This window comes from Neofelis nebulosa, chromosome 12 (genome assembly GCF_028018385.1).
Source record: "Neofelis nebulosa isolate mNeoNeb1 chromosome 12, mNeoNeb1.pri, whole genome shotgun sequence".
Lineage (NCBI taxonomy): Eukaryota > Metazoa > Chordata > Mammalia > Carnivora > Felidae > Neofelis > Neofelis nebulosa.
In genome coordinates this window covers 76,622,032-76,634,874 of record NC_080793.1, presented here as the reverse complement: position 1 = coordinate 76,634,874, position 12,843 = coordinate 76,622,032, and the positions used below count along the sequence as shown (strand labels likewise).

General features: G+C 36.1%; 1 protein-coding gene across 4 annotated transcripts in view; it reads left to right on the top strand.

The window, feature by feature from the left end:
- Positions 1 to 12,843, top strand: part of VPS13A (vacuolar protein sorting 13 homolog A) — a 253,825-nt gene that overhangs the window by 21,254 nt on the left and 219,728 nt on the right. For 3 of the 4 annotated variants that reach the window (XM_058695652.1, XM_058695653.1, XM_058695654.1), the window contains exons 6-9: positions 7,694 to 7,803; positions 8,477 to 8,536; positions 10,470 to 10,529; positions 10,704 to 10,784. In XM_058695652.1, the coding sequence (XP_058551635.1) occupies positions 7,694 to 7,803; positions 8,477 to 8,536; positions 10,470 to 10,529; positions 10,704 to 10,784 (311 nt within the window). Of the gene's footprint in view, positions 1 to 7,693; positions 7,804 to 8,476; positions 8,537 to 10,469; positions 10,530 to 10,703; positions 10,785 to 12,843 lie in introns of those variants that run through there. The other variant, XM_058695655.1, reaches the window with a different exon arrangement.

Sequence of the window (12,843 nt, the reverse complement as noted above, 5' to 3'; positions counted from 1 at the left end):
AATGTGTATAATCCTTGTTTCCGTAAAATCTTTAGTAATACACCTACTCTCATTTGTAATTTTGGTAATTTGAGCCTTACTCTTTTTATCTTGGTCCATTTAGCTATTTTTCAATTTTGTTGACCTTTTCAAAAAAACCCAACTTTTGGTTTCATTTGATTTTTTTTTTTTTTTTCAAGTTGGTCTTCTATTCTTCAGTTTATCTCTACTTGAATCTTTATTTTCTCTTTCCTTCTGTTAGCTGTGGATATAGTTTGTCCATTATTTTCATATTGTTTAAGTTATAAAGTTAGGTTCTTCTGAGGTCTTTGTTTTTTTCTTACAGCTATAAATTTCCATTTTAATACTTTTTTGCTGTGTCCCATAAATTTTGGTATGCTGTGTTTTTGTTTTCATATATCTAAGTGTTTTCTAATTTCCCTTATGACTTGTTCTGTGATCCATTGGTGGTTTAACAGCGTTTTGTTTAATTCCAACAAATATGTGAGTTTTTAAATTTTCCTTCCATTTTCTTATTTTTTTTAAACGTTTGCTAATTTTTGAGCGAGAGCACGTGTGTTAGGGAGAAGTGGAGAGAGGGAGACAGAGGATCTGAAGCAGGCTCTGCACTCACAGCAGAGAGCCACTGCTGAGCTCTCTGAGGAACCCCAACTTCTGTGTTTTATTTCTAACATTATTCTGATATCGTCAGAAATGGCACTTTGCATGATACCTATGTTTTTAAATCTAGTTAGACTTAATTTGTGTCCTAATATGCGTTCTGTCATGGAAAATGTCTTAGGTGTACCAGAGAACAGTGGATCTTGTGTTTTAATCCATTCAGTTTGTGTCTTTTGAGTAGACTGTTTAATCCATATCCATATATATACATACATATGTACGTATATGTGTGTATATGTACAAATATAAATATGAACTAATATCGGTATATTATATGTATTTTAATGGTTTATCTTTGAGAGAGAAAGAGCATGTACATGAGCAGGGAAGGGGCGGAGAGAGAGAGAGGGAGAGCAAGAATCCCAAGCATGTCCTGAGCTGCCATTGCAAAGCCCGATGCAGGGCTCAAACTCACGAACCCATGAGGTCAGAACTTGAACTGAAACCAAGAGTTGGATGCTTAACTGACTGAGCCACCCAGGCACCCCAGATCCATATACTTTTAGAATAATTACTGATAACTTACAGACGTACTTCTGTCCTTTTGCCATTTGTTTTCTGTGTGCCTTATTTGTCACTCATTTACTGCGTTACTCTCTGAGTTTGGTTGACTTTGTATAATGAAATGTTTAAATTTTTATTTCGGGGCGCCTGGGTGGCTCAGTCGGTTAAGCTGCCAACTTCGGCTCAGGTCATGATCTCATGGCCCGTGAGTTCGAGCCCCGCATCGGGCTCTGTGCTGACAGCTCAGAGCGTGGAGCCTGTTTTGGATTCTGTGTCTCCCTCTCTCTGACCCTCCCCCGTTCGTGCTCTGTCTCTCTCTGTCTCAAAAATAAATGTTAAAAAAAAAAAAATTTAAATTCTTATTTCATTCATCTCGTGCATATTCTATAGGTATTTTCTCTACGGATACCCTGAGAATTACATTTTTGACATCCTTAAGTTAGAACACTTTAAGTTATACTAGCTTAACCTCAGTAACATACAGAAACTCTACTCTTTCACATCTCCCTCTTCACTTTTTTAAATTGCTGTTGTCACAGAATTGCATCTTTATATATTGTTGCCGAAAACAAACTATTTTGAATAGATTAGTGTCTTAAATAATTAGAAAACAACAGGCTGAGTTACAAAGCAAAGTTACCATAATACTAGCATTTAGACTAAGAAGTTTTTTTTATAAGTACATTGGTCTCTCAAATCATGTAGAATGCAAAAAGTGGAGTTACAAACCACTGTTATGGTAACGATAATTGATAATCGCAGATGTGTTATCTTTTGTTGGGATCATTGTTGTTTCATGCAGTATCTCTGGTTATTGTGTAGGGAAGTTCTGGTGACAGTCTTACTCAGCTTTTATTTATCTTGGAATGTTTTTATTTCTCCCTCACTCTTAAAGGGCATTTTTGCTGGATATAGAATTCTTGGTTGAAAGATTTTTTTTTTCTTAGCACTTTCAGCATTTTGGTCCATTGCCTTTCTGCCTTTTTTCTGATGAAAAAATCTATTGAAAAAATTATTAACGATCCCTTCCATGTGATGAGCAGCTTCTCTCTTGATGTTTGCAAGATTCTCTTTTTATCTTTGGTCTTTGAACGTTTGCTTATAATTTGTATCCTTGGGTCTCTTTGAGTTCTTCCTTGGAGTTCTTTGAGTTCCCTGGGTGAATATAATCATGTCTTTCTTTAAATGTGGCCAGTTTGCAGCTAGTATTTCTCATTTTTTAGTTTTTATTTTTTTTAAGATTTTTCATTCTTTAGTCATCTAAACACCCAGTGTGGGGCTCGAATTTACAACCCTAGATAAAGAGTTGCACACTCTACTGACTAAGCCACACGGGAGTCCCTCAGCCAGTATGCCTTCAGATATTCCCTCTGACCCTTTCTCTGTCTTTTTTCCGTCTGGGACTCCCACAGTGCATGTCCCCTGGGTGTCTGTTAGGCTCTGTTCACTTCAATTTATTTCTTTCTGTTCCTCAAATTTAATAATTTGTTGTTGTTGTTCTGTCTTCAAGTTTGTCTATTGCAGTCTCCCTTTGAATCTCTATGATGAATTTTTCCTTTTAGTTATGGTACTTTTCTGCTTCTGAATTTTTTTTTTTTTTTAGTTTTTTTCTTTATAGATATTTCTATTTTTTCATTCATTATTTTCTTGATGTTCTCCACATCTTCCTTTAGATCTTTGAGCATCGATGTGACAGTTGTTTTAAAGTCTGTCTAGTGGGGCACCTGAGTGGCTCAGTTGGTTCTGGACTTTGGCTCAGGTCATGATCTCATGGTTTGTGAGTTCAGTGCCCATGTCCAGCTCCACACTGATGGTGCAGAGCCTGCTTGGGATTCTCTATCCTTCTTTTCTCTGCCCCTCCCCACTTGCACTCTCTCTCAAAATAAGTAAACTAAAAAAAAAAAAAATGTAGTAGCTCTGTCATCGTATCTTTTTCAGGAATAGTTTTTGTTAACTTATTTTTTTGTCTGTTAAATGGGCCATATCTTCCTGCTTCTTTGTATCGTTGGTGATTCTTTTTAAAATCTAGATATTTGGATATAATAATGTGATATCTGTGGAAATGAGATTCACCCCCATTCCCATTTTTTACTTTTTTTTTTTTTTTTTTAAAGCTTTTTTTCTTTTTCATTATTGTGGGCTAACCCTAGTCCAAGGATCAGTCTGAGGTATAAATGTAAGGTATTCTCGGGACTTTGCTGAGCCCAAGCCTATGCCTTTCCCTGAACGTGTATGGTCACATTCTTATTTTCCCTGCATATGGAGTTGGTTTTGAATGTCCTAGTCTGTAATGTTTTGCTCACAAATGGGGAGAAGAGAACAATGAAGGGGGACAAAAACAAAAAAGGTTGCGAGTTCTTTAAAAGCCCTGGATGTCACTTTGGCTGGAGAGGGAGGGGCTTGCAACAGTTGAAACAGGTGCAGTGACCACAACCACCCTTCTCTGTGATCAGGAGCAGCAACCAGCCATTAGAGCACAAATCTCCAAATATTTGGAGGATGGGTCCTTTCTTCCCACCTTGGTTCTTGCAAGTTGAGTTGCAAGGTGCTTCAGGAATGTGTGCACGGCTGGCTGCAGTAGGCCTGAGAATAGGGGTCTGGGTGAGCTGCTGCTATGGTAAGAGCTAAAGTGGATGTGAATGAAGTACAGTTTACATTCAAGCCTTCTCTGCAAGTTGCAAATTGCAAGCCTTCAGTAGATTCTGGAGTTCCAGAATCTTTACATTAGGCACATTTTGCCTATTGAGTTATCTAGCTAGGAAGACAGATTCTTGGTGTTTTCTACTCTGCCATTTTCCTCTTCTCCAATCCTTTCTTTACTCAGTCTCCTAGGCTTTTGCCTTTTAAAAATTATTTTCATCTTCTCGAAATAATACATATACGTAGATTTAAAAGTTAGTAAGTACTATTAGTACCACAATTTAGAAATTCTGTCTCCTGGCTCAGCCCCTAAGCCTGCTCCATATAGATCTGCTTTTAAGTTTTTTGGGTTTTGTTTGATGTTTTTATTTACTTTTGAGAGTGTGAGTGGAGGAGGGGCAGAGAGGGGGACAGAGGACCCCACGTGGGCTCTGCACTGACAGCAGCGCTCCTGACGTGGGGCTCGAACTCACCAACTGTGAGATCTTACCTGAGCTGAAGTCAGATGCTCAACTGACTGAGCCACTCAGGAGCCCCTACTTTAAAGTTTTAAAGTACTTTAAAGTTTTACTTTAAAGTTTACTTTAAAGCCCCTACTTTAAAGTTTTAAAGTGCTTTTGTGGTTACTTCCATGCTATTATATAAGATGATCACATCCCTATTACTTGATTCATTATGCTTATACATCATTTATATAGAGAGGCTTCCTTTTATGGACTGTAAGGTTGACCCATTTTTCTTTCTAGTATAATTGCATGTTTGGTTAAATCAGTATTCATTGTTTATGTTATTATGGCTATATATAAATGTTTACTACTGAGCCAAATAGTATATATGCTCTGATTACATATGTTTTTTGGTGCAACTTTATTATTTCCTTGGCAATAGTCGGTGGATGTAGGGTGATTATTATATAGAAGTTTTTCTTAACGTGTCTGGTTTCAATGTGATGGATCTCCCTGTATCTGTAAGTACATGGTTTTAGAGTCTGCAGTCTGTTGCGTGTATTGTCTTCAGAAGAAATTCTTGCTTCTCACCAGGATGGGAAAAGGATAGTTGTATGGCTGTGTGGACTAAGGGAGGGGAGAATACCTGGAAGTCTAACTACTAATTACACCAGAACTTAAGCCAGTCCTTGTATTATCATCTCTCCCTGCCATTTATGTTCTCTGAGGACTCCAGTTCCTGAATCTTCCCAGGATTCTGGCTTTTGACTCATCTTTATTATTGGCCTCTCCATTTATTATAGGTATTTAGAAGAATTTCTTCATCTCTGCTAAGTAGGTTAAGGCCATCTGCATTCTAGCTTCCAGACTACTGAAGGTGTATCTTCCCTGTTTTTTTCCTGTACTCTTTCTTGACCTTGGGGATTTATCCATTTTCCCCCTTTACTTTTGCATTAATGAGGTCTTACTGAGAAGTAGAAAAATAGATAACAATCCACCGTGTTTAGTCAGAAGTTCTTATTTTTACATTGGTCTAAAATTAGAAACGTTTATGCTTAAAATTCATTAGTGATAGCTTATTGTTATCAGGTAGAAGTTTAAACTCTTCAGCGTGATATGTAAAAGTTCATATGATTTGAATCCTATTTACCTCTTCAGCCTTATTACTGACCCCATCCCTTTCTCTTCTATTCTTTTGTTCTAAACATACTGACCTATTTATAGTTTATTGAGTGTATCAGTTTTTCTGAATATATCTCACTTTTACTCTACCTAACATATAATTTGAGTTACCAGCATTGAAATGATAGTTGAGGTGTATGGTGTGGATGAGATTCCCTGAAGCAGCAGTAGAGGAGAGGAGAAGAAGTCCTAGGACTGAGCCTTAAGGAAATGTAACCTTTAATGTTGGTGTAAAAGAGGAACACAGAAAAAAAAAAAATCAAGAAAGAGTGATGAGGGCACCTGGGTCGCTCAGTCGGTGGAGCGTCTGACTCGGCACAGGTCATGATCTAACGATTCATGAGTTCGAGCCCCACATTGGGCTCTCTGCTGTGAGTGCAGAGCCTTCTTTGGATCCTCTGTCTCCCTCTCTCTCTTTCTCTCCCAAAAAAATAAACACCAAAAAAATAATAAAAACAAAGAGTCATCAGATAAGTAGAAAGAAATTTGGAGATTATGATTTCATGGGAAAAGTGTGTTTTAGGAAGCAAAGAATTTATCAGATCCTAATGAGGTGTATTAGGTAAATTAAAGAAATAATCATTTTATTTACGTCATGCATGTCATGGGTCATTGAGTGATGATTACGGAAAAGGAACTTCTGTTTCTTCCAAAGTTGGAGACAAGGTCATCTAACAGTAAAGAGAGCAATGGAAGGATTGTTAGACGTTTGAGGAGAATCAGAAAGAATTTGACTTAGTTGTTCCAGAGCATGTGAACAAGTTGAGTGGAGAAACGTAGTAAGTGGCTGTTGGGATGAAGTTGGTGATACTTAATTTATAGTAATTTCAGACCTGTTGTGATTTTTCTCTGGTGCTCAACTGGCAAGGTTAAGCATGTTGATATAAAAAGTAGAAAGTTGGTTTTATTCAGGGTTGGAGCTTTATTGACAGAGGAAAATGAGCAAAAAGGAATAAAAGGGTTGAAAATGTTGGTGAAATAAGACATTATGGAATCTGTGCTGGTTAAGGGATTCAGAAGGAAATACTGGGTAGGGAAAGAAAGATTGAAGCATTTAATTGAATGACTGAATGACTGAATAGGTTTATAGAGTAAAGGATTTTATTAGGATGTGGTGTTGTATTCAAAGATTAAAATGCTCTGTCTTCAAAGAGCTTTTATTTTGTTTACTTATTCTAAAGTCTTTTTATATTTAATATATTTACTTACCCGCTATTCACTGACACTTGGATTTGATGTAACTGTATCTTCATCAGCCTGTCCTCCTTGGCCAGTTGAATTAGTAGTGGGTCATGAGAGGAAAAAACAGATACTCTGTATGTACATGAGACAGGACTACAAATAGAAAATGAGATAGTTTTCATTGACATTTTCAAATGGAGAAAAAAGGGACAGTAACCCATGGTTATCAAATGCATATTAAAAAAGAACTTAGCGGTGTGCTGGGTGGGTGACTCAGTCGTTTAAGTGATCGACTCTTGATTCTGGCTCAGGTCATGATCTCACGGTTCATGAGTTCAAGCCCTATGTCAGGCTCTGCAGCTGGTATCACAGAGCCTGCTTGGGTTGGGATTCTCTTCTTCTTCTTCTTCTTCTCTCTCTCTCTCTGCCCTTCCCCTACTTGCACCATCTCTCTCTCAAAATAAATAAATTAAAAATGGAAGAAATTAGGAGTTTCAATACTTTGTTTTTTCTATTCCCCTGGAAAGTTTTGAAACTGGAGATAGTTAATATCTTTTTTAGAAAATGAAACAAATGATGAATTTCCTTAATTCTTCCTTGAAAGAAGAAAGGAGTGCATATCTTCCTGTTCTGGATTCATCAGGAGAAGAAGCATATTCAAGTATTTCATACATCAAACCACAGACAATTTGTAATAGTATCACTAATTTTAAGGGCAATTCCTTGTTACTGTTTCTGGCTTTTCTAATTTAAGCCTATTAGAATTCTTACCAAATAAGCTTCATTGTTTTCCAGGTCTTTATGTACCCAGGTATAGTTGTAAACTTTAATGGCAGGAAGTTCTAAATAGTTGGCTTTAGTTTCACTGAAAAAGTAGATTTTGAAACTATTTGTATTTGGTTGCCTTTGAGTCTTTTGGTGTGGAAGACTTCGGGAAAGGATGCTCTTAGTGTTCTGTTTATAAAGACAGATTTTTTTTCTTTAACATGGTGATGTTTATGTTACCTCCATATGTGGATGGATATTTATAGAGTATATTTTTCATTCGAGTTAAAAAAAAAAAGTATTTGCTATTGTAGAAAAACATCAGGTGGAGAAACCGGACACTTTCACAGAAAAATTAATTACTCAGATCATAAAAAATCTTCAAGTGAAAATTTCCAACATCCATATTCGTTATGAAGATGATGTAAGTATTTTAATAGGTGAAACTTATTTTTATATTTCCATATATATACTTTATGGTTTGTTGACACCTGCTCTGTTGGTGGCCAGCCTATTGGATGCCGGGAAGTGGAGGGACACAGATCTGAAGGTGACCTGATCTTTCTGTTTTGTAATCATAGTTTGAATTTGCAGTGTTTAATGCCTTGATTACACTTTGCTAAAATGTTCAAAAATCAGATAATGAAGGAAAATGCCTTCCTCTATTGCAGTCACCTTGGGTAGTTGGGCATTATGTAGTTGGCCAGTCACGTATTTTTAGAATACTTTATATTTGCCCCTTGGAAGTTATACTGGTCTAGGAATCAGTAGAGGTAGATTTAGATTGTTTATCTCAAATAGATCCTGTGTCTCTAAAATGCATAATTATTGGCTTCTCACAGTACTATTGTGAGGTCAGTTTTTTGATAAACTGGTTTTTTATACATTGAAAAATACAAAGATTTATTATTGTGCAACACTAATACATTGATACTTAAAATTTTAATATTAGGATAAACAGAGGAATAAAGGTTCTTCTAAAAAGTAGTAAAATGTTTTTGAGTATTTGAAAAAGAATGTTTTCCAGAAAACGAACTTTTTCTGTAATTTTGTTTAACCACTAAAAATCTGAGTAAAATTTGCTCTTTTCTCTTTAGATCACAAATCGAGACAATCCGTTGTCATTTGGTATTTCCCTTCAAAACCTCAGCATGCAGGTACTTTGTTTAAAAAGCAGTTTAACCATATTGTGCAGTTCATCAAGCTATTACTGTTCTTGTATGCTAGCATCAAAAATAGGTGTCTATGTAGAATTGGTACAGAAAGTGCCTGAGGTAGATTGGAATTCGGGGTAGGTAGTTTAGCATTTCAAAAAATGTTTGATAATCAAATTTAGTTTAAAATATGAAGGCCTATTATTTGCAGAATATATTTGAGATTTTTTCCTTAAAAAATCCATTTCTTAAATGCAAAATAAAAGTAATGTTTATTTCAGAAACTGATAAATCATGAAAAACATAAAGAAATCACTCATTTTCTTACCACCATTATTAATATGGTGGCAAACTTGGTTCCTGATTTTTCAAATTGAGGAATTTTTAAAGTATGGGAGCAAATAGAGGATTATGAAACATTGTTGAGTCAGTGTTGTGGACAGTTGAGGAATCTGTCATTTGGTTTATATTTTGAATACTTTTAAAGAATAAACTGTTAGGAATAAAGTTTAAAACCCTTTTGTTTCCTACTCTTACCCTTCTCCCAGAGATAAACATCCTAAATTTTTAAACTTTGGTATAATATGTCAATTAGAAATGTATAATACCGGTAGGTTTTTATAAGTTTACATAAATACTTTACATGATTTTTCTATAAATTTTCATTTTCTCTTCACAGTGTTAGTATTTACTTGTGTTGCTACATGTAATTCAATTCAGTTTAATTGCTCTGTAGTATTTCATTACATGCTTTATTTATTTATATCCATTGAGTTTTTGTGTACAGTTTCTTCTTAAAACATGGACCTACTACAAGCAAAATAAGAAAAGCCAAATTAAAAGTTATTCACTAAAGTTGGGTGGGGTAAACTGTCAAATGCTGCTGTTAGTTTGAAAAATAAGGATGAGAATTACATTGGGTATGGCAACATGTGGGTCATGGGTAACTGTGACAGAGCGGTTTTGACCATCCCCTTTGGGAGACCTTAGAAACTGGTCCCCTAGTGCAGACCTGTTCAGTTAGAAACTCAGCTGGGGGCCCAACAATCTAGGGTTTAGAAAGCCCTCCAGGTGATTTTGATAACACACTAAAGTTTGAAAGTCACTGTTGTCATCTGTTCAGTTCTCTACCAGAAAATGAAAACCATCTTTGTAGAATAAGCATCTAAACACTTGATTGCCCTCAGTGGCTTCTCATTGCTGTTAGAATAAAGTCAATAGTGTTGTTTTAAAATAGTTTTAATCTATGTTAATCTGACCCCTGGTAACATCTGGTTTCATCTCTTTTGTTTTTGCTTTATGTTCTCTGGCAATACTGGGCTTCTTCAATTCCCTGAACATGTTGTATATTTGCATGTTTTCCTACTCTGAATCATATTGCCTACTAACCTTAAAATCAATAATTTCTAAATTTTTTTTAATGTTTATTTATTTTTGAAAGGGCGTGGGAGTGGGGGGTGGGGAGGGGCGCAGAGAGAATTGGAGACACAGAATCCCAATCCCTCTGAGCTGTCAGCACAGAGCCTGACATAGGACTCAAACCCATGAACCGTGAGATCATGACCTGAGCTGAAGTCGGGTGCTCAACTGACTGAGCCACTCAGGCGCCCCTTAAAATCAGTAATTTCTATCCATATATCATGTATTAGTCATCACTTTCTCCATTACCCGCTGAGTTTGAGGCTCCTACATTATTCTGAGAACTGTGTATTTAACCTCTGTGGTGGCACTTACCTGTTTGTGATTGCCTGTTGACTTGTTTGCTTTTTCAGTCACCAGTGAGCTCTTTGAAAACAGACACTTTGTTGTGGTTAATATCCTTTCACTGAAGGTTTTCAAGGACATTTTCATGGGAAATTGGTCAAGGGCATGTTGATAACAATTTATCAGTCAGCCATTTCATGGGCTATGACACTTTCACTGTTTTTATTTTCAGACAACTGATCAATTCTGGATTCCATGTTTACATGATGAAACTGAGAAACTCTTTCGTAAGGTAAAATAAATATCCTGTCAACCCATAGACTTGATAAAAAAGACTTTAAGGATTCGTGTGAGTTTTTACTTGCTTAACTTGATTATATGATTCAGTGATTTGAGACTTCTGAAAATAGCGTATGTTTATCATTTAAAGAAAATGAGATGTGTAATAAACTTGATTTATTTTCAGTTAATCCGATTGGATAACCTTTTTGCCTATTGGAATGTGAAGTCTCAGTTGTTTTACCTTAATGATTATGATGAATCATTGGTAAGTAAATCTTTTTGGGATGTGTATATCTGCTTTTGTTAGTATATTTTGCATTTGGTTTTATTCATCGTCATTTATTAACATACCGTAGTTTGTGGTCTTTTTTCCTAGACAAAATCCATTAGCAGCATTTACAGAAATATGTGAATATATATGTGCCTGTACACAAATGTGTATAGACCCATTTTTTTGTATAATTGACGATTTTGTATAATTGACAATTATATTGACATATATATACATAATTTCACGTGTGCACGGTAATGGTTCAGCATTTGTATATAACGTGAAATGATTACAATAAGTCTAACATCTGTTACCGTACATAGTTAAAAACTTTTAATGAGTACTTTTAAGATTTACTCTCTCAGTAACTTTAAAATATGCAATATGAGGGACACCTGGGTGGCTCAGTCTGTTGAATGTTCGACTTTTAATTTTGGCTTAGGTCATGATCTCCCAATTTGTGGAATCAAGCCCTGTGTCGGACTCAGCACTGAGCATGGAGCCTACTTGGGGTTCTTTCTCTCCCTCCCTCCCTCTCTCTGTCTCTCTCTCTCTGTCTCTCTCTCTGTCTCTCTCTCTCTCTCTGTCTCTCTCTCTGTCTCTCTGTCCTTCCCCCACTATTGTTTGCTCACTATCTCAAAATAACTTTAAAAAAATGTACAGTGATATTACTAACTATAGTTGCCATGTTGTTACATTACATACATCCTCATAACTGACTTCTTTTATAACTAGAAGTTCTTACCTTTTGATTCTGTTTACACATTATGCATATTTCCCACTCTGACAACCACCAATCTGTTCTCTGTACCCATGAGTATGAGCTTGGCTTTTTTTTCATTTTTATTTTTAATTTTTTTTAAGCATTCTACGTGTAAGGTCATAGGGTATATGTCTCTCTGACTTATTTCACTTAGCATAAGGCCTCAAGGTTCATCCATGTTGCAGATGGTAAGATTTCCTTCATTTTAATGGCTGAATGATACTCCACTGTGTATTTATACTATATTTTCTTTATCCATTCATCTATCAATAGACATGTAGGTCTTTTCCATATTTTAGCTCTTAGAATTAATGCTGCCGTGAACATGGAGGTGCACATATCTTTTCTAGCTCATGTTTTTCTTTTCTTTGGGTAAATGTTCAGCAGTGGAATTGTTGGATCGTATGGTAGTTCTCCTTTTAATTTTTTGAAGACCCTCCATACTCTTTTCTATAGGGGTTGCATCTATTGATATTTCTACCCACAGTGCGTAAGAGTTCAATTTTCTCCACATCCTTGCCAACACGTGTTATTTCTTGTTTTTTTGATAATAACCGTTTTAGGGTACCTGGGTGCCTCTGCCAGTTAAGCATCCCCGTGTTGGGCTCCATGCTGGGCATGGAGCCTACTTTAGAAAACAGTTAATAACCATTCTAACAGGTGTTAGTTGCTTTTGATTTGCATTCCCCTGATGATAAGTGGTGTTGAGTACCTTTTCATGTATCTGTTGGCCATCTGTCCAGAAAATGTCTTTTCCAATCCTCTGCCCATTTTTTAATTGGATTATTTCTCTGAAATTGGGTTGTAGGAGTTCTTCATATATTTTGCATATTGACCACTCATCTGATAAATGATTTGCATATATCTTCTCCTCTTCAGTAGGTTGCCTGTTCATTATATTGATGGCTTCCTTTGCTTTGTAGAATCTTTTTAGTTTGATGTGTTCAACTTACTTTTGTTTTTTTTTCTTTTTTTTAAATTAAAAATTTTTTAAGTTTACATCCAAATTAGTTAGCGTATAGTGCAACAATGATCTCAGTAGTAGATTCCTTAATGCCCCTTACCCATTTAGCCCACCCCCCCCCCCGCCCACAACCCCTCCAGTAACCCTCAGTTTGTTCTCCATATTTGAGTCTCTCCCTGTTTTTCTATTATGTTTGTTTCCCTTCCCTTATGTTCATCTGTTTTGTCTCATAAAGTGCTCATATGAGTGAAGTCATATGACTTTTGTCTTTCTCTAATTTCACTTAGCATAATACCCTCTAGCTCCCTCCATGTAGTTGGAAATGG